This window comes from Podarcis raffonei, chromosome Z (assembly GCF_027172205.1).
Source record: "Podarcis raffonei isolate rPodRaf1 chromosome Z, rPodRaf1.pri, whole genome shotgun sequence".
NCBI lineage: Eukaryota > Metazoa > Chordata > Lepidosauria > Squamata > Lacertidae > Podarcis > Podarcis raffonei.
The window spans coordinates 9,830,846-9,852,579 of NC_070621.1; the positions used below are offsets into that span (position 1 = coordinate 9,830,846).

The 21,734-nt window shown below is 44.5% G+C and overlaps 1 protein-coding gene across 16 annotated transcripts in view; it reads right to left on the minus strand.

The window, feature by feature from the left end:
- EHMT1 (euchromatic histone lysine methyltransferase 1) overlaps positions 1-21,734 on the minus strand; it is a 150,123-nt gene that overhangs the window by 65,923 nt on the left and 62,466 nt on the right. For 9 of the 16 annotated variants that reach the window (XM_053374552.1, XM_053374553.1, XM_053374551.1 and 6 more), the window contains exons 2-3: positions 8,143-8,230; positions 5,458-5,999 (exon numbers count right to left, since the gene is read on the minus strand). In XM_053374552.1, coding sequence (XP_053230527.1) covers positions 5,458-5,999; positions 8,143-8,221 — 621 coding nt within the window. In that variant the 5' untranslated portion in view covers positions 8,222-8,230. Of the gene's footprint in view, positions 1-5,457; positions 6,000-8,142; positions 8,231-16,269; positions 16,354-18,499; positions 18,595-21,734 lie in introns of those variants that run through there. The other 7 variants (XM_053374558.1, XM_053374557.1, XM_053374562.1 and 4 more) reach the window with 2 other exon arrangements.

Consider the following 21,734-nt stretch of genomic DNA (forward strand, 5'->3'; position numbering starts at 1 on the left):
CCAGCAAATTATAATATAATATAATATAATATAATATAATATAATATAATATAATATAGCAAAATCAACAACAGAGCTGTCTTCCACCAGCATTGCAATAGCCAGGGACAAGACCGGGTCACTTATACATGTCAGTCTGTTTTATGAACTGATTAAAGAAAAGTCCCTGGAGTGTTTTCCTGGAGTCTTGCTCTCAACTAAGAGTTTCAAATTGGCTGCCAGTTCAGGGCCAAAACAGTGACAACAGCAATTTCAATGCAAGGAGACTTATATTTCGCAGGAAGAAGCAAATGCAACAGATGCCAAAGAGACAAAAAAAATCCCAAATCGAAAACAAAAACAAGAAGATAGTCCTTATATAACAGAAAGGAAGTAAACCTGCAAGATCATGACCACCTGTCATGGATGCTTTAGTTGAGATTCCTGCATTGCACAGGGTTGGAATAGATGACCCCTGGAGTCCTTTCCAACTCATAAGATTCTATGATTCTATGGAAAGCTCAGTTGTAACACACAGACATTTACATACGTACACCTTTATTTTTAAGTCCTAAAATGCTGCAGGGGGAAAGGGAAAAAAACCAAACAGATGGACATTTCTCCCAAAATCTTCCCTTTCTTTAAGGCCAAGGGTAAGGAACTTAATTTCTGCCCGAGGAACTGAGAAGACTCAGTCAGTAGAGCATGAGGCTCTTAATCTAAGTGTTATGGGTTCAAGCCCCACAATGGCCAAAAGATTCATGTACTGCAGGGGGTTTGACTAGATTACCCTAAGGGTCCCTTTTCCAAAACTACAATTCCATGACCATATTCTTTCCTGGCAACTTTCCAAGGGCTGCATGCCAGGGGTAGGTAGGTACGGCCAGAGACAAAAGTGGCTGGAGCAATTTTATCTTCATAGATCTTGTTACCTTTGCTTCAGGTTAAATCTTTTCAGGTTGTGTCCTGCGGTGACTCGGAAGTACTGGAAAGGGTTACTTCCAGGTTTTGCCACTCACGCATGCACAGAAGCTCAAAATGATGTCACGCGTATGCGCAGAAGCGGCGAATTGCGACCCGCGCGTGCGCAGACGCGGGTTGCGTTCTGCTCATGTTGCAAACGGTGCTCCGGAACAGATCCCATTCGCAACCAGAGGTTCCACTGTAGTTGAGTATCTCCTACACACACTGCTCTCCTAAACCTCATCCAGACATGTTCAAGGGTACATTCCAGGTAAGCAAAACACACTGAGGGCATGAGCAGTCAGTAAGTGGTGTGGCCTGGGGGAAATTCCAAGGGCCAGATAGAGGGGTTCAGGGAGATGGATTTGGGCCCCAGGCCTGAATTTCTCCACCTGTGTTTTAAGGCAATTTGCTTCCCGGTAAAATAAACATCCAAGGAAACCCTTCAGGATAATAGAGGAAAGTTGTTGAAAACAGAAAAGTAAGGGGTGAAAATAATGAATTAACTACCCTAACTTTTTTTCAGGCACCAAAAAGTAGCAACCGTGCCAGATTGGTGGCGTATAAATAATGAAATTATTATTATCAGCTAATTTGGCCTCGAAATCAAATGGAAGAAAAAGATCATGCATAATATTTTTGCCATAACCAGACAATCTGATGCCTCATTTGTTTCCAGCCTAATTCACATTTCAAGTATTAAACCCGCAGGAACCAGAAAACTTCTTGATAATCAGATAAATCCCTTGCTCTGTTCATTTCTACCTACTGGAGATGTGTTTTTAACATGGTGAGAACTTTAAAAATCTGATCCGCACCTGCGAAACAGAAGCAGTACAGTTCATTCTAGGAAGATAATAAAAGTGTTTAATAGCAAATCAAATCATCTAACTGCCGGTCTACGCTGACTGGCAGTGGCTCTCCAGGGTTGCAGTCAGGGTTTTTCCTCCCTTCCCTCTTTACCATCAGAAATCTGTGGCTGAAAATATAAATGTGACACTCTTCTCAGGTTCAGCGTTAACCTCCAGTGATGACAGTGCCCAAACAGAAGCTTTCGCTGCAGAAAGCACATTATCCCTGTTCTTCTGTAAGATCCATAGCTGGGTCAGTTACCGTATTTTTTGCTCTATAAGACTCACTTTTCCCCTCCATAAAAGTAAGGGGAAATGTGTGTGCGTCTTATGGAGCGAATGCAGGCTGCGCAGCTATCACAGAAGCCAGAACAGCAAGAGGGATTGCTGCTTTCACTGCGCAGCGATCCCTCTTGCTGTTCTGGCTTCTGAGATTCAGAATTTTTTCCCCCTTGTTTTCCTCCTCCAAAAACTAGGTGCGTCTTGTGGTGCGTCTTATAGAGCGAGAAATATGGTACTTCTAAAAGCACATTTATTTCAGTAGGTCTAATTAGAAGCAAACGAACATTTTGATACAACCCTTTGTTTACACACAGTGCCTTTGCTTCAAAAGGCAGCCTAAAAAAACCTGAAAACCTGGGTGATTCTTATGAAAACCAACAGGCTTTCTACACAGGTCAATGCAGAGACATGTAACTCAAACAGGCTGCAGACTCACAAGTTGCTGGGGAAGGGGGTATACCCAGAAACTCAAGATATATAATAAGCTATGCACCAAATGATGTTTCAGTGATGTGTTTATGGTGTTTCCAGGTGACTTCCAGGTTCAGTGAGATTCACATATACATGGTCATGCGCTTATTGAATGTGCATAAATTGGGGGGGGGGGGCTGTCCATAACTGTTCCAGGGAAGAGAAAAATCACAAATCCCTAGCTGCCACTAATTTCAGCTAACAAGGCAGTGGGGAGATTTTGGCAGCTGTCCAAGTACCGCATTCCATCCTGGAGTTCCCTTTTTCAGCTAAGAGGTCCCCATGCCAGTGGTGGGCAGGGCACGAATGTAAATTTGTTCTTCCGTACAGTAAACTAGTTTCTACACACATCCCTCTCTACCCTCCATCCAGGCAAGCAGGAGACACGATGAGAGTTCAAGGAGACATTCCAGATAAACAAAAACACTGGAGGTGGAAGTAGTATCAGTGAGGATCAGTAGCTTGGGGGGGAGTTCCGAGGGCCAGAAAGAGAGGCTTCAAGGGGCGCACTTGGCCTCCAGCCCTGAGGTTCCCTACCTATGCACTAACATCTACAATACATAGCCCTTCTCCATTCTAAACCTTGGCTCAATGCTGGTGAGTTTCTCTGCTTACCCTCATGATTTGCTGGAAGAATCAAGGCATCTTCAGCAGCCTTTTACCTGAATGACTTATATATACAGTGGTACCTCTGGTTGCGAATGGGATCCATTCCGGAGGCCCGTTCACAACCTGAAAAGAACGCAACCCGCATCTGTGCACGTGCGGATCACAATTCGCCACTTCTGCGTATGCGTGTGACGTCATTTTGTGCGTCAGCGCATGCGTGGGCGGCGAAACCCGGAAGTAACCCTTTCTAGTACTTCCGGGTCGCCACAGGACGCAACCTGAAAACGTGCAACCTGAAACAAACATAATATGAGGTAAAGGTAAAGGGTAAAGGGACCCCTGACTATTAGGTCCAGTCATGGCCGACTCTGGGGTTGCGGCGCTCATCTCACTTTATTGGCCGAGGGAGCCGGCGTACAGCTTCCGGTTTATGTGGCCAGCAAATATAACCTGCTTCTGGCGAACTAGAGCAGCACACGGAAACGCCATTTACCTTCCCGCTGGAGCGGTACCTATTTATCTACTTGCACTTTGACGTGCTCTGACTATACAACTTCAAGCAATTCCTTCCTGCACCTTAAATACACTTGCCAGGCATCAGGTGAGAATAGGCTGTTGGAAACACATTTCTGAAAGGTGAACCACCACTACCACAATCCTAGGTCCGTTAACAACACACAAGTGCAGGAGCCTTTAAAAATCAATGCCAGGTGGAAGAATTATAGAGCTGTTTATGCACTCTGAGCAAAGCCTCCCTGAACACAATGCCAGATATCTACAGGCTGCCCCAGGGCAGCTGCTCTGGAAAATGTGGAAGGATTGCTGATGAGCCAATAAATCCAAGAACCAAGAATCTACTGGCAAGCTTAAAGAAGACCTGAGCTTCATGCAAGAATCACACATGTGTAAGTTGTGTAAATGTTTATCGATCAATGTCTTGGGTGCCTGGCTGTATAAAGCTCAGCCACATGATCTTCTAGAGATAGATAGATAGATAGATATTTGTATATAAAAAATACAAATAGAGATACAATTACACCAGGGCAGATCTTAAAGGCATGAAACCATCAAGCCAGTTCCTTGTGCACTGTCTGCAAGCGATGGGAGAAACACAGGTATCATCCCCTTCCGAAGCAGGAGGGAAAGATATATCAACTGCTCTTGTTACAGGATGAGCACAGAATGTTCCAGCTATACAATTTAATGAAGGAAATGAATGGGTGAATGCAAAAAAAAAAACCACTTCAAAGGACACTTGCTGGTCACGGTGCTCCTACAACAGGGGTTCTCAACCTTTGCAACATCTGTGGGCACCTTTGGATTTTTTGAGGGAGTACTACAGATATTACTCTTCTGATCAAGTCTCTCTCACTGACCCTGAATCAGCAGCCGCTCCTCAAACAATAGGCAGAAAGAAAACGTGCACACATTCACTTCCTTTTCCAAGGGATCTGTTTGAAAGCTGGACCCATTAACCTGAGCCTGGAAAAGCACATAGAGCTTGAAGAGGAAGTGGGAAAGAGTGCCCCTCTTCCAACTTCCTCCTTCAGCTCTATGCACTTTTCAAGCGAGAAAAGAAGTAACCGCCTCACCTCGTCATGACCAAGGGGACAGTGTATGTGTGTGTTCAGAGAATGGGAACCAGGGCAGGACCTGAAGGCTGCTGTTGTGTTCACTGGCACCACATTGGCAACTCCTGTCCTGGAAGATCACAAAATCTTTTTCTAAATCAAAGTTACAGATAAAGTAACTCTAGACTGAGTTTGCCTTCTCAGGATCTGGGACCCCCCAGAATTCTACAGAGACATTCAAGTTTGACAGACACCTGGGGAGAGAATAAATGCTGCACAACAGCCTCAAGCTTACACTGGCCCACACTCACACACACCCAACCTCTACACACCCACACACACCTCGCCCCACAATTTATTAAAGGTAAAGGTACCCCTGCCCGTACGGGCCAGTCGTGTCCGACTCTAGGGTTGTGCGCCCATCTCACTTAAGAGGCCGGGGGCCAGTGCTGTCCGAAGACACTTCCAGGTCACGTGGCCAGCGTGACAAAGCTGCATCTGGCGAGCCAGCGCAGCACACGGAAACGCCGTTTACCTTCCCGCTAGTAAGCGGTCCCTCTTTATTTACTTGCACCCGGGGGTGCTTTCGAACTGCTAGGTTGGCAGGCGCTGGGACTGAGCAACGGGAGCGCACCCCGCCGCGAGGATTCGAACCGCCGACCTGACGATCGGCAAGTCCTAGGCGCTGAGGCTTTTACCCACAGCACCACCATACTTTATGTATACTTTACCAGGCTAGAGGAGGGCTTGGGCATCGTCTTTCGAGCTCTGTGGATCTTGACGCTGGCAGGCGCCGCTGCTGATTTCTTAGCCTCCATTTCATTCCCACCCTCCCCAGACTTAGCCGGCAGAGCGGCCTGTGCCTGGGAGAAGGTGCTCATCGCCTTTGCTTTGCCTCCTCCTGCGGGAAGTGTCTTCGTGGCAAAAGCCCCACTAGAAGTCCGTTTGGGCGGCCCATGAGCCATCTGCTTCGGCAAAATGTAGCCATTGCTCCCCGTGACCGAAGTATGCATGAAATCGTTTGCTTTTATGTGGTTCTGCTTCCCAGTGTCACTGTCTCTCTCAGAAATGCCATTCTCTGCTACTCTGCTCAGCTTCGCAGTGGAGTCTCCTTGGCTCACTTTTACACTGTCCTGAGGGTTCTTAGCTGCATTTGTGTGGCTCTTGGCTTCGTTGCTTTCATAGGAGCCATTGGTTTCACCTCCAGGGGCCATCTTTGGCTCTCCAATTTGCTTCTCTATGGCATTTTCATCTGCTGCCATAGCATTAAATCCTGGAGGCAGAAAAAGAGGGGGATAGATGGAGTGAAGGCTGAAAGGAACATACGGGCCACAGCTCAGTGGCAGAGCACCTGCTTTCTATGCATATAAAGTTTCAGATGCAAACCGCAGCAACTCCAGGTACAATCCCCTCGGCCAGTGTATAAAATACTGAGCTAGGTGGACCACTGGTCTGACTCAATATACAGCAACTTCCTATGTTCTTCCAAGCATAAGGAAACCTTGGCTATTTGAGGCCAAAAGCACATCTAGTCCACATCCAATTCTCAAAGTAAGATGACTCTGGGAAGCCTGAAAGCAGCACCTGGTGCAACAGTATTTCCCCACTTATGACTCCCAGCTACTGGTTTTCAACAGCATACTGGAAGAGAGAGCGCCTGCTCTTTGGAACTCCCTTCCATTTCATGTCAGACAGGCGCTGTCTCTGTCATTTTATCAGTGCTTATCAAAGACCTTCCTCTTTCACCCAGCCTTTTATAAGTGATCTTTATATTCCAATCTGGATCTATATTGGAAATATTTTAAATATACACTTCCCCAAAGTGTGCCCCAGTCATTTATGCAACAATTCAAATATACATCTGAAGAATTTATTTTATTATTCTTAGAATTTGTAAAGGCAGTGCTATTTAACAGTTTATTAAAATGATTCTATTATTGCTTATTCTTTTAACCCACAAACTAGTTGGCTCCTTTGATAACTATACCAATATAGGGGGAAACTTGTCTAGGCACCCACTGAAGATATTTTTATTCAAGAATGGCTTTCCACAATATGGGTTACTTATGGTATACAGTATTTGCAAATATGGTTTTAATCAACTTTATTTTATTTGTTCTACAAAGCAAAGTTCATAAAGCAACTCATTATTTTAATAAGCATAGTATTACCTTTCTACTGCAATGAATGCCCTTCCGGAATACTCTCTTTGTCTCTCTCTGTGTGTGTGTGTGTGTGTGTGTGTGTGTTTATGTATACAGGTGTGGGTGTGGGTACACACACACACACACACACACACACACACACACCCCTTCTGCACTACAATCCTCATTTTCATCAAAAACCAGTGCAGTATTATGAAAATTATGGCCCGTCCTCCAGGGCCTTGTTAGTCTGTTTTATCACCGGGTGCTGCTCATAACTATCTTGATCTTCATTGTGTGTATATTTGTGAAGGGAGGATCGATGAAGTACAAGGATGAGCACAAATATTCTCAACAATTTCACACCTTTTCTACAGACATTATTTCTGCAGATGACCAGAAACTAGCTCAACCAAAATCTCCCACATTCAAAGCCAACACTCTTGTCCACCTTATAGCATGGGAGTTCTTATGCTTATAAGAAAGGACATTTATCAATTTGTCCCTCAAGATTAATCTCAGGCAAGTCTACCCTGCCACAACAGGGTCATGGGGATATAAAATGAGCTAATTCCACACATGCTGCCTCAAATTTAAGATAGTATGCAACTGGTGGTTTCTTCAAATTCACATTTCATTGAGGAATTCTGATAGATATCTGTGTCACTGAACTGCAAGAGTATTGCAGCTGTTAAGTAACACTATAAACATTTCAAGTGTATACCTGTGGTGGTTTATATTCATTTTTTAAATGGTTTCCCCTTGATAGGGAGCATTGTAAGACACAGAGGTTGAACACCCCTGCTAAAGGAATTTTTGCTACAATTAAAAATCTAAGATCTACATTCACTTTGTCCTCTCTTAGGGACTTGACCAGTGCAGACCCAAAACATATTTTTTTACCAATGAGATTCAGAAAAGAAAAAAAATGCGTGTTTTAAACCCACTCCATAGCTCCAAGACCTAGATCGCCATTCTACTTCCTTTGGAATAAGCATCACTGAACTCAATAGGACTTGCTTCTGGGTTGACCCGCGTAGGATTGTGTTACATTTATTTGGGGTGTCTTCTGCACACTGCCTGAATATATGCCGATAACGAATTCACCAGGTCAAATACCATGGTTGTTTGCCTGCATTCTTGCTTTAATGCAAGGTTTTCCTCCCTTAAACACCAGGTACCCTAAGGTTTACAAGAGGGCCCAGAAGTGCAAGTGTTCTGGCCTGAAAAGGATGCCCATAAGGTCAGCCTCAAGCAGAATGCATTGCTTACCTTCTTCCTTGCTGTTGGTGATATCTTTCAGCAGCTCTGTCTTCATACAAATCTCTCTTCTGGCTTCTCCTTTATTCATTAGAGCTTGCTAAAAGAAAAAGGGAGGAGAGGAAATTCAGATTCTTATATGCTTATAAATTAGCAAGAGGCACTGCTGAGTAGGACATGCTTTCTTCCCCAAACCAGAGCTGAGTCTCATAGGCAAAAAGAAAAAAAAATTACTCCCAAGTAGCTGCAACAAGAAACTGCCAGAAAGTTACAAGGAAGTGTAGTGGTTATATCCTGACCAGATGATCATTGGAGAATGGATAGAAGCAACAACGATCAGCTGATTGTTGACATTGACAAATGCCAACTGTGCAAGACCCACAACTCCCATCAACCCTGACATCATATATAAACATGGCTTGGCCACATGGAGAGGCTTGGTGGAACTAATTAGGAAAGTGAGTTAGTGGTTTCCCACTGCTGGGAAGTAGAATAACTTCGATTCAAATTATTATTACTGTTATCACCATTAATTTATCAATTGCCTTCTATAAAACTGTATGAAGGTGATGATGCACAATAAAAGCAGCAAAACAAACAAACTAACAGTTAAAAGTACAAAAAAGCAGCTGACACATTAAAACAAAACAAAACCAATATAAACTAGGTACATGTGGCAAAGATCCATTTATCCAGCTGGGGAAACAAGAAGCAAACTGTTTTTGGAAAGTGAAGATAGTGGGTATCTCAATAGGAATGCTAATCTTTTTTTTTTAAAAAAAAGATATTTATTGAGTTTTTCCACCTTTATACATTAAAAAATCAAAAAAAAAAGAAAAAACAAAAAAGTTAAAAACACATAAAGTTTACAATCCTTATTTTCAATAACATATTTCCCTGACTTCCCCACACCTCCCCTTCTTATATTCCAATTCAAATTGTTAATTCAACAAGTTCTTGTCCCCAATTTTTGACCTTTTTATATTTAATTCATTTTTAAAAAACCAATTTTAACTTATAAACATCAGTATTTAAACATCAGTGCTCATTCTTAAAACTTTTTTCTAAAGTCGACCCAAATTCCCTTCCACGAATTCCCCAATTTTCATACTAATAACAAAACAAAATTTAAAAAAACAGATTATAATTCTGCACCCTTTGGATTCCCAAACCCCACCCCACCCTTTCCCGGTTTCGATCCCCAACAAATGACCATCAGTCTTAGTCTACTATCAGCCTGGAGACCTCACGTCCGAGGCTCTTAATTCTCTCTCAATTCCTCTCTGCCAGTTTTTTTGGTAGTCCTTAATATTAAACACCAGATCTCGGAGAAGCTCTGTCCCGATAGGGTCCATATTTCTTCCAGCCAGACCTCCATACTTAAAAGTGGAGCCCAAATCTTGTTTCTTACTCCTTTTAAGTCCAAATGTCCCAAAAGCTCCAACTTTCACCTTAATCAAATTTGTAATCCATAGGTCTTCAGATCTCCACATAAGGAGATTTCTCCATTCTTCAATCTTCAATTCAAAACAGATTTTCATCATCCAGTACTTATTTTCCTTTGTAGCCATCATGTCAGGCCTCTGGCTCTCCTTTGTCATCTGCAACATTACATCTCCTCCTTCCTTTCCCTCAGAAACAACATATATCTCTTTCTCCACACTCTCAAATCTCTCAAGTTTCTCTTCTTGTCCAGCTGCATGGACTTCATGAGTCAAGTCCTTATCAAATTCAATGAATTTGTTTACTGTTAAGTCCAGAGTTGCAACATTTGTAGCCAAAACATCAATTTGGCCTTGTAACTTTCCCAAGAAACACTCTGTCCAATTTAGCTTGAATTTTTCCTCCTTCAGCCATTCTTGTAATGTCCCAAAATCCCCTCTAGAGGGATTTTGGTTACTTTATCTTCCTTCCAGTTCAAATCCAAAAATCAAGTTAGTTTGTATCAGTTCTTCCTTGTTTTCAACAAAATATAACCAAATTGTAGCAAATATATCCAGCAGAGACAGCAGAAACAAAGTTCTCTTTTTCCTTCTTGACAGCTAATTTGACAGCTGTCAAACTCTTCTATATCTCCTCAACAGGCTCTCTCGCGGATCACTCCCGGGTCCGGGGGGGTGGCACTTCAGCTCTCAAAATTAGCTCTTATCCTCCAGTGAAATTACTTATACTGCCAAATCGTGAAATTAATGTCTTTTACCCAATAAAGAAGAAGAAATTCTCTCGACCTTAGTTAGCTAGTCCTTGCTTTAGATTATTTATAAGACAGGGAGACGGACTTCCTGTTTGCGCCTTCCCCGATCGTGCCTAATTCAAAAAAAAAAATTTCTTTACAAATCCAATTTCCGTATTACTCACGGGTTGTTGCTTTTAGAGTCCAATTGTTCACAAGAAGAAGTCAGCGCTCTCCGACCATGTCATGCAGCTTCACTCCGCAGGAGAAGCAGTCGACTCTCAGCACCGCGCCGCTCACCCCGTCCCCCGTTCCGAAGCCTTTAAAAAGGCTCCTTCGCGGGTCGGGGGGCGCAAATGGTGCCCGCCGAGTCACCAGGTTCACAGGCTTCAGCGCCTGTGATTTCTGAGGGTCCCCGCGTCGCCGCAGCGGCAAGACCCGGATCCTGCGGAGCCGATTCCCTCCGGAGCTCGGAGGGAATCCGCCATTAGCCGATGGCGCTAACCCGGAAGTCCTCCTAGGAATGCTAATCTACACAATGGGGGCAGCCACTTCAAAAGCTCTGCTCTGAGTTACTGCAGAGTGGGGCTTCTGAGATCTTTGGAACTTGCAGGACAAACTCACCTGCAGACCACTGGTCATATAAGGGTTTACGGCATGCTCTGACGTTCCCATATAATCTTCACTAGATGGGTCTAATTCAAGAACTCTCACCCTAACCTGGTGTTCCTTTTATGTCTATCCTCCAGCCAGGAAAGCAAGATGCTTTCCAGCCAAGCAAAAAGACTCAAGGAGGATATGTGGCTGAGGAGAGTGCATTGCCTAAGGCAGCCTTTCTGAACCTTGGGTCCCTGTAAGTTATTGGACTACAACAACCATCATCCCTGACCACTGGTCCTGCTAGCTAGGGATGATGCGAGTTGTAGTCCAATAAAATACGGGGACCCAAGTTTCAGAAAGACTGGTCTGAGGAGGCTCCCAAGGGCGAGGCAGGGTCCTAGAGAGCCACATTTGGCCTCTAGGTCTGAAGTTTCCCACCCCTGATGTAAAAAGAGTCTCTGCTAAGAAGTCTCCGATCTTCAGTACGTTTCCGAGCACAATTCAAAGTGTTGGTGCTGACCTTTAAATCCCTAAACGGCCTCGGTCCAGTATATCTGAAGGAGCGTCTCCTCCCCCATCGTTCTGCCCGGACACTGAGGTCCAGCTCCAAGGGCCTTCTGGCGGTTCCCTCACTGCGAGAGGCCAAGTTACAGGGAACCAGGCAGAGGGCCTTCTCGGTAGTGGCGCCCGCCCTGTGGAACGCCCTCCCATCAGATGTCAAAGCGATAAACATCTACCTGACATTCAGAAGACATCTGAAGGCAGCCCTGTTCAGGGAAGTTTTTAATATGTGACATTTTAGTGTATCTTTCATCTTTGTTGGAAGCCGCTCAGAGTGGCTGGGGAAACCCAGCCAGATGGGCGGGGTACAAATAATAAATTATTATTATTATTATTATTATTATTATTATTATTATTATTATATTCAAAAGCTTCTCCCACTCAGAGCAATAGTGGGTGGCGCTGTGGGTTAAACCACAGAGCCTAGGACTTGCCGATCAGAAGGTCGGCAGTTCAAATCCTTGTGAGGGGGTGAGCTCCCGTTGCTCGATCCCTGCTCCTGCCAACCTAGCAGTTCGAAAGTACGTCAAAGTGCAAGTAGATAAATAGGTACCGCTCTGGCGGCAAGGTAAACGGCGTTTCCGTGCACTGCTGTGGTTTGCCAGAAAAGGCTTAGTCATGCTGGCCACATGACCTGGAAGCTCCCTTGGCCAATAAAGTGAGATGAGCGCCGCAAGCGCCACAACTGAACCTTATGGTCAGGGGTCCCTTTACCTTTACCTTTTGTAGACCAATTATCTAACCCAGAAATAAACAAATAAAGCAGCTTCACATTTCCATATAACTTTTTCTCCAGTCTTTGTACTTAGGAATACAGGCAATAATAGGCCAAATATAGGAACATAAAAATGAAATGAAGTATCCGGAGGGGGTGGGGATGACGACGACGACAAAAAAATATTTCCAAAAAAAGCAAGACTAAGCTAACAGTAAAAATAATCACTTAAGTCCTATAGTGCAGCAGAGTTAAGTGTTTGAAACAAACCCTGGCGATCTAAAAGTTAGATAACACATCCAACTCAAAACCTCCAAGTAATTAACGTTAAGAAGAGCCATGCTCAATCAGTCAATGGCACATCTAGTAGAGCATCACATTCCCATAGAGGCCAACCAAATGCCTGTGTGAACCCTTAAAGTAGGACCTGAGCACAAGAGCCCACCTGCCCTTCCCTGTGGTTTCCAGCAACTAGCATTCAGAAGCATCCCTACCTCCAAACACAGAGGCAGAACACAGCCTCCATCATGGCTAGCAGTCGCTGATCAACCTTATTCTCCATTAATCTGTGCAGCCCAAGTTAGTGACCATCACTGCCTCCTGTAAGAGGCAGTTTTTTACACATGCGGTGTAAAAAAAAGTATTTTCTTTTGTCTGTCCTGAACCTTCCAACGTCCAACTTCATTGGATGTCCGCTAGTTCCAGTGTTTTCAGAGAGAGGCAAAAGCTTTTCTCTATCCACCTTCTCCATGCCTTGCAAAGTTTCATAAACTTCTACCGTGTCACTTCTGACTTGCCTTTCCTCTAAGCTACAAAGTCCCAGGCACCGCAGGCGAGGTGAACTGCTGCATGCCCTTTATCGTTTTTGATGGACAGGAAGACAATCTGGTTCCTCTTCGGAACCTGTTGCTCTACTCCTCCCAAAACAACACAGAAACAACTGATTCCTTTCTTCGAAGGTGAAAAAGAAGTCTAGACGAACAACTATGAAAGGTTTTTGCTGCCGGGACATGCACTGCTCCTGCGTCCAGTGCAGCAAAAGCCATATGTCGCCTGGCACAACGCTAGTGCTCAGCAGCCATTTCTTTTATTGGGTTTGTATTGAATGGCACTGTTTACTTCATTCACTTTCTGCTGTATTTATATCCTATTGTGTTTATGACGTGGTTGTGGCTATTGTAATGCTGGCTAATTTTAATGTCACTGCTATTATTGTGAGCTGCTTTGAGCTGAAGATTGTCACTGGAAAAACAAAATACAACTATTAACTAAATTCAAAAGCTAAAGCGTTTTGTTTTGCAGAACCCTCTCTTCTGCTTGAATTTGTATTGTTCCATTCCATTTGTGTGTTTTATAACTGCAATGGTTTCATTTGCTTTTATAATTGTATACAGTCATACCTCGGGTTACAGATGCTTGCGTTTTTTTGGGTTACGGACCACCGAAACCCGAAACTACCAGAATGGGTTACTTCCAGGTTTTGGCAGTTGCGCATGCACAGAAGCGCTAAATTATGCTTTGCACATGCGCAGACGTGCCACTGCGGGCTGAAAACGTGCATCCCGCACGGATCACGTTCGCAATCCGAGCGCCCACTGTATTCTATTGCTGCAAACCACCTTGGGATCTTATGGCAAAGGGACCTTACGAAGAAATAAACAATATAAGTAATCCTCCCTATCTCCCAGAGATCTGGGGGAATGGGTATAACCCAGTGGTGGAGAATATTATATGCTTTGCCTGCAGAAAAACCCAAGTTCCATGCCTGGCATCACTAGGGTTTTTTTGTGTTTATACAAAAGAAAAATAATAATAGGATGAAGTAGCAAAATGTGGGAAATGAAGCTGTCTCCACTCAAGACCTCAAAGAGCTGCTGCCAGTCCGAGTTGACAATACTGGGCTAAGGCTGACAAATGGTCTGACTCTGTATAACGCTGGTTCATAGGTTCCTGGAAAGGCCCACAGCTCAGTTCTGGAGCATCTGCTTTGCCTGCAGAAAGGTCCGGGTTCAATACACGGCAGCCACAAGTAGGGCTGGGCAAGGACTGAGCTAGGTGGGCCAATGGTTCCACCTGGCAAAAGACAGCGTCTTATGCTCCTGATAGAGTACAGTGGACACTCGGGTTGCGAACATGATCTGTGTGGGATGCACGTTCGCAACCCGCAGCGTCCGCAACCCACAGTGGCGCGTCTACACATGTTGCGATCCGGTGCTTCTGTGCATGCTCAAAGCACAATTTAGCGCTCCTGCACATGCACGACTGCCGAAACCCGGAAGTAACCCGTTCTGGTACTTCTGGGTTTTGGCGGTCCGCAACCCGAAAAAACACAACCTGAAGTGTCTGTAACCCGAGTTATGACTGTAAACTACTTGGCTGTGCTCAGAAGCAAGTGCACTGTGTTAAATGAATTCTTGCAGACAAGAAGGTATGTGTCCTTTTGCCCCCCAGATCCTTCCTGCTATAGTCAGTGAGCATTTTGCTTTTCCCTCTCACCAGATGTGCCAATAGGAAGCCTGCAAGCAGCACCTCAGAGCACAACAGCACTCTCTTCTCACTTGAGACTCCCAGTAACTGACACTCAGAGGCAAAACGCCTCTGACAGCGGAAGAAGAACACACTCAATGTCTACAATAGTCACTGCTAGCCTTGACCTCCATGAATTTGCCTTCCAAGAGGCCCCCCTTTTGCCAGTCCCAGTGTCAGTCTGGGACACACTGAACAGGCGCAGCATCGGATGGTGAGCAAACATGAATCAGGTGTGCAGCATATACTGAAGCAGCTCCCTTTCAAGGGAGACCCAGAATCCTAGAAACTAATCCAGTATTTCATCTGTTAAGAGGTGTTTTTCATGGCTGCGAACAAAGTGCAAGCCACGAAAAAGAAAAACCAGGGCACTTCATGTTAGCATAAAAACAGGGAACATGGGGAGCTGCCTTATACTGAGTCAGACCTATTGGTCCATCCAGCTCAGTACTGTATAGACACTGACTGGCAGAGGCTCTCCAGGGTTTCAGGCAGGGAACATGTTCAGCTCCAAATGGATATGCCAGGGATTGAACCTGAGACAACCAGCATGCATAGCAAGAGCTCTAACACAGGGCTATGGCCCTTTTGCATCTATGCTCACCAAAAGCAATTTCTCTCACTATCCCAGCCCCATAATAAAAATTGGCAGCAGGCATTTCACTTGTGTGCTTCAATTCCAGCAAAACGCCACAGGGTTTGAGGTGGCTGGTTTGATTGCTATACTTGAGGATCTTTGAAACAGACACCCCTATCAAACAAGGTAGGTATTGTTTAGGGACAGAGAGGAAATTCAGAATTCTCTGAAGTACCTGGGAAACCGGAACATACTGTAGAGCAGCCTTCACCAACCTAGTGCTCTCCAGATATTGTGGACTATAATTCCCATCAGCCCCAGCCAACACAGCTGGCAAAGGCTTTTGCAGGTAGTCAACAGAGTAGGCTATGAAGACAGAGCAAGCCGTAACCAACAGTTTGAACACTTCCACAAAGTTCATGCAACAATGCTTTTCAAAGACAATGCACAATGTGCTCATGAACCCTACCTCCAGGAATGCAAAATCAGCTATCCCATTAGACACTTTTGCCAGCCTTGTATGCACTGAGCACCATTTTCAGCCATTCTTCCAAAAGCTCCTTATTTTCTTTTAAAATTAAGTTTCACTCCACCAAAAGACAACATCCCAAATCCAACAGTGGTGTTTAAATGAGGACTATTTTATCTCTTTGTCTTGTAGGGAGAAGGGGAGTGGGGAACGACAGGTTTTGAAGTGTATTATAACCAAAGGAGGCACTTGCTTCAACTCCATGAAAATGCCAAGGATGAAAACTCCCTCCACCTTGATCAAATCATAAATATGAACTGCAACCAGCGTTTGCAAGCCTGAATGGCATTTCTCACAAAACAGAGCCATGGAGAACCCTACACCCTTCTCCAAAGACGACACTCGAGCCACACACTGCTCCTCACAAATCAGCCACAGACTGCAATGCCCCACCAGCTCCTTCCAAACACCCACCAAAGCCCACCCCAACATGTTTCCCCCAACAACTGTGACAGTACCTCCATTTCTCCTCCCACACCCACTTAAATGCAAAGCAAACTTCCCTTCTGCTCACACTCCACCATGCCCCAATCTGTCGGCTCCTGATTGGCAGAGAAATCTTATACCCAACCCTCCCATGCAGAGAAATGTCTGCTCTAACAGCACTCCCAAACAAAAGCCAACGGCCAAGCAAAGACTGCTTCAGAATAAGAGTCTCCTAATCACTCTCCTCCCTCCCTTTTCCTACAGCTGTCTTCCTCCATTCTCCCTGCCCACAACAGAGTGATTATTAATCTTCGGCTGCTGGAGATTCATCACAAAGGTTAGGCATACATATGCATTTATATGACATGCACACACCGAAACACAGTGGAAAAATCATTGCATCTCAAAGCCTAGAGCTGCTGAGGCCCCTTTGTAGAGGCTTTTTTTTTTTTAAGAAATCGAGGGTGGGGGTATGGCAATCCAAAGAGCTCAAGCTAGGAATGGTTTTCCATTCCATTTCTGAGTCCCGTTCTCTGCTGCTACCTTGGAATGACAGAAGGTGCTTGCAAGGAATGCTCTTGAAAACCCCAAGGATGAGCATCTTATCCAAACGCTGAACCAGATCCATTAAGAGCAAAGCCTCAAAACCCTATCCTGGAGCAACTTGCATCTATCTAATGAGAACGTACTAAAAGGAACCACTACACATGAATTTCAACAGCAAAGCACAGCTTCATTTGGCCTTCACTCCTCCTACTCTTCCCCACACCCTTCCTCACACAGAGGAGGTGTTCAATATGCTAAGGTGCCATCCTTAACTGGGCTTCTCTTGGTCCTGTGGTTTTGTTGATGATGTTGTTTTAAAATTATCATTTGGAAGTGCGCGCACACACACACACACACACACACACGGGAAACCCAGAAGCAACGCCTTCTTATTTCAACTGAAATAGGTCAACCCACAGAAGACATGCAGGAAACAAATGAAGGGGAGGCTAACATCTAGCCATGCTAGTATAAAAATACTGTACCCAGCCAGAGCAAAATCTGCATGCAGGAAATTGGACCCCCACCCCCAAAAAAACAACCAGAAGGAATGTTCTGAAAGGCCTATAAAGCACACACAGATGCATGGAGCAAAATGATTCTGAAGAGCTGGGCTGCCCTTCCCATCTCTTGCAACACAGCCCCACATTCCACCCAACACAAGGGTCTAATGCTTTCTAGAGTCACAACGTCACACCTCCATTTCTAGTAAAAAGAAACCCCACACCAACACAAAAACCCACCGCATTCTAATCACGTACTCCAGGATTTTGTTTCACCAAAGAAACTATTCAAGTACTGTGGAAAAACAGCCTAAGCATGCAATATGTATAGGAAGCAAAACTGGTAGACGAAAGCCCTTAATAATAAATAAAATAATGCAACTCCCAACAAATAGAGATTAAAACCACGCAGCATCCTTTATACCTTGGTGATTATTATTAAACTGGCCTCCTTAATACTGGCAGGGCAGGAAGGGAAACAAGGAAGCAAAGTGTTTTCGTTGCCAATTATTAACCAGTATTAATTTTATTGATTTATTTTTTAAAATAATTAAAATGCAGATGCAGTTCCAGAGAAGGATATTTTGAAAAGCATTTTATAGGCGTGATTTTTGATACCCCAAGCACACCGAAGATGCCCATAAATGATGCTGCACATTCCTGAATAAGACCAAAAAAATGGAGGATGCAAAAAGAAGGGAAGGTCGTTGGTTTACATCATCATTTTTCCCCACTGCCTCTTTGCAGGTTGAGGCCCTATTGCAGCATGGGGCCCACAGCAATCAAACAAAGAAATCTCCCTCCCTATTGTTCTCAGGTGTGCCTTTTAATATTCAAAACCATTTCATAAGGCCAGCTCACCAAGACAATACCTCTTGCCTAGCACAGCTATTAAACCCCCCCTCCCACATTCACACACATAAAAGGAAAGGAATCACAGAGGCCCTTTGAGCTATTAAGCATTAATTGCAAGGGTCAATGCAGAACTCCATGCCCAAACACACAGTAGGGAGAATGTCTCTTTGCTCAGGCTGTCATTGCTACCCTTCCTCGCAAAAAATACTGCAGTATTATCCTGAACTTCTGGTCTCATAACCCTAAGGGTAAGGGAAAGACACATCAGGAAGGGAGGAGGGAGATGAAGAGCATTTAAGGTGCTATCCTAAGCACACTTACCTGGAAGTAACTCTCAAGGATATAAAATGGGACTTACTTAAGGGTAAACATGCTTAGGATCTGTCTCGCAAACTAGGACCTTCTTGATGGCAGGAAACAGTCCATTTCGAAAACCTCAGGCCACTAGAAGACCTACAAGAGTAACAAGAACAAAGCATTATAAAGGAAGAGAAGAGGCAATGCAAACCCAACTAGGATTGTTGGCCCATAGAAATACAAATAATGAATATGAGAATATATAGCGAGATAGATGTTAGATAGATAAAGATCACACAGAGAGAGAGAGAATATTCACTTCCCAGAAGTTACCATTTTGAATAAAGGTTGCCCCCCTTCACCCCCAAATAATCAGAACTGCCCTTCTCCTTTCCTTCCCCTGTACCTGGCTGATTCTAAATTTCAGAAGATTAGATGGAGAGAATTCAGACAGGTATGAGATAAAAGACAATCATGGGTGCCCATCCCCATTGCCCCCAAACATGTGCTTGTGAAATGGAGTGTGCAAGGCCTCCCCACCAAGGAGTGCAAAAAAATGTTCAAAATGAGACTCAGCCAGTAGGAGGAAAAGGCCAAAGTAAACCAGGCACTCTAGCTAAAGGGGGGTGGGGAGGGTTTCAGCATGAGGAACAGAGAGAGAAAAGCTGTGAGGAGGGGGAGGACTAAGAGGAAGGAACTACACCCAAAGGACTATATCCCCACTAAACCCAGATAAAGTCATCAGCTAAGACTTGGTCCCTTTTGGAAAAGCATTTAAACAAGCAAACAAAACCCAAGCAGAAAACAAGGCATCTTCACCACCCAGTAGCCAAGACCCCAGGAAGAGCAGCAGACCCCTTTACAAGCTCCCAGACACAGCCTACAAGGCCCTACTCCCAGAAGTCTCGTTTCTGCTCTGTCATGGGGGATGGAGCCTGGCCTTTCCCTTCAATCCCCAAAATTGCTCTGAATTAGATCATCTCCTCTCAGATCACCTCCCCCTACAGGCTGCTTTGTGAGCATGCTCCGGCTCAGCTGAGGACTGCCATTTCATAACTGCATTGTTTACAGACATACGACGACCTGCCATTTTTTCCCCTTCTCTTTCTTTCTTTGCCAGAAGAAGCAGCTAGTGTTTGCAACGTGAGGAGAGCCTCTCTCTCTCTCTCTGTTCAACACCCCGGCCCAGTTTAGAAAGGCACCTCTCTCTGAAAAAGTGGAGAAGATCCGGGTCTGAGTTGCTGGTTTGTTTTTTATAAAAATAAAAAAAAGCCAGCTAAGAAACATCAGGGCGGGTTCCACGTTTTCAGGTCTAAAGCTATTTGGGCTCTTAAAAAAGGGCAAGAATCCAGCCCAGTAGAAAACATGTCCTGCAGGAGCTGCCCTTGAAATGGGAAGCTAGATTTCCAGGTGGCATATTCCTTTGTGACTGAATGCCAATCCTCTCTGATGCCTTTCTCTCTGATGCCATCCAGTGGGGGGTTTCTTTTGGGGTGTAGGGGGGAGTAGAGAGAGGAAGAAAGGGTTGCCTATGTGTTATTTCCCTTCAACAAATGGAGTTGCTAAATTCCAGCAAAACAGCTACTTCCATCTTCAAATGCAAGCCCACACACATGTCTGCAAGAGGCAGTGGCAAACAAAAGAAGGCACCCCCAATGTGGATGGTGCAAAAAAAGCCCTACAAGGTAGCCAAGAGCCATCTCCTCTGGGCACAGGTAACCCACCTGCCTACCAAGTATTACCTTAAACTAAAGCCCCAAACCAAAAGGAAGGGAGGAAAGCACAGATCCTCTCAAAAATGAAAAAAGATACAGGAATGTGCATTTTAGGGGGGTGGTGTTCCCATTTAATTCCCTCTTAGCACCACTCTGGTTCCTCTTTCTGGGCATTAATAATTTGGACATCAGCAGTACTGTCTGCAATAGGAGAAGGTTGAGGACACCAAAGCAGCAATTTTCCAGGGCATGTATAGTTTGTGCAAACGATTTCTTTTTCTTTTTTTAAAAGCACATTCGTGCAGGCATATACTGTGCAGTTAGATCAGAGGGATTTACCAGATTATCGTATGTTCTGGAGACTGTTAGGCACAGTGAATCTGCCACCCTCTTAAAGCAATTCAAACACAGCGATTAGCGGCAACCAAATCTGTACAAATGAAATTTCAAAATTGCTAGCGTGTGTCTCACACACACATAAGCTCTTCAATACAGGGTTAAAAAACAAAAGCTTGCTAAAGCCCCCAGGTGACTTTTAAAAAGGGAAGGAATTCTCGAACTTACTTAACACCGCATCTTTGAAGACTCCGCATCTTTGAAGACTCCGGGATAGATTTCCCCCCCCCAAAAAAAACCCCTACTTCAAATGTTTTTGGGGGTTGATTTCTAGAAACAGGCAAATGCTTGTTTTATCAGCTTGTTTTTTTACTTTTATATCTTGCCTTTCTTCCATCACAGAACCCAAGAGCTGTGTTCAAAGAAGCACACACTAAGAAAGAGGGGAATAGCTGTACAAGAAGAGGAACAGTTCAAGGGTAGAGCATCTGCTTGGCATGCAAAGATTAAATTCTTTGGCGTTTCCCTTTTTGAAACCCCGAAGAGTCACTCTGACTATACAGAGCTAGATGGACCAATGGTATGACCCTGTATAACACTATGCTCCTAGTTCTTTTGTGTTAAGGACCGTAGCTCACTGGCAGAGCAAATACTTTGAAGGTAGAAGGTCCCAGATTCAGTCACTGGCCTTTCCAGGTAGGACTGGGAAAGATTCCCTGTTTGAAACCCTGGAGAGTGCCTACCCGTGTAATTTGCTTGATGGAACCACGGTCTGACTCTGTGTAAGGTAGCTTCTTGCATCCCCAGGTAGACAGTCAACACCACACCTGGCCAGCCCTGCTCTTCCACAAGACATTAAATTCGAAAGCTTGTCACACCAAGGAACCAGCTTTTGCTTTTTTAAAAAAAACAAACAGAACTGGCATCAGCAGAACACCCAAGAGGTCATGCACAAGGGCCTTGTTGGACACAAGAAGGATGGACAGACAGTAAGAGCTTAGAGTAAAAAGGAAATTTTCTATAGCAGCAGGTCCTAAAATCCTCATCCTCTATAGGACTCCTGGAGGCTCTTGGCTTTTTAACAGAATGTGCTCAAAGGGACCAGGAAGCAGATAACATGGAGAAACCTACCTGGATGGTTAATTTACAGGGTGTGCTGTGTGCTGCACAAGACAACTATGAGGAAATGATCCACTGTGATTCTATGATCTAGACCAGGGTTTCTCAAACCTGGGTCCCCAGCGG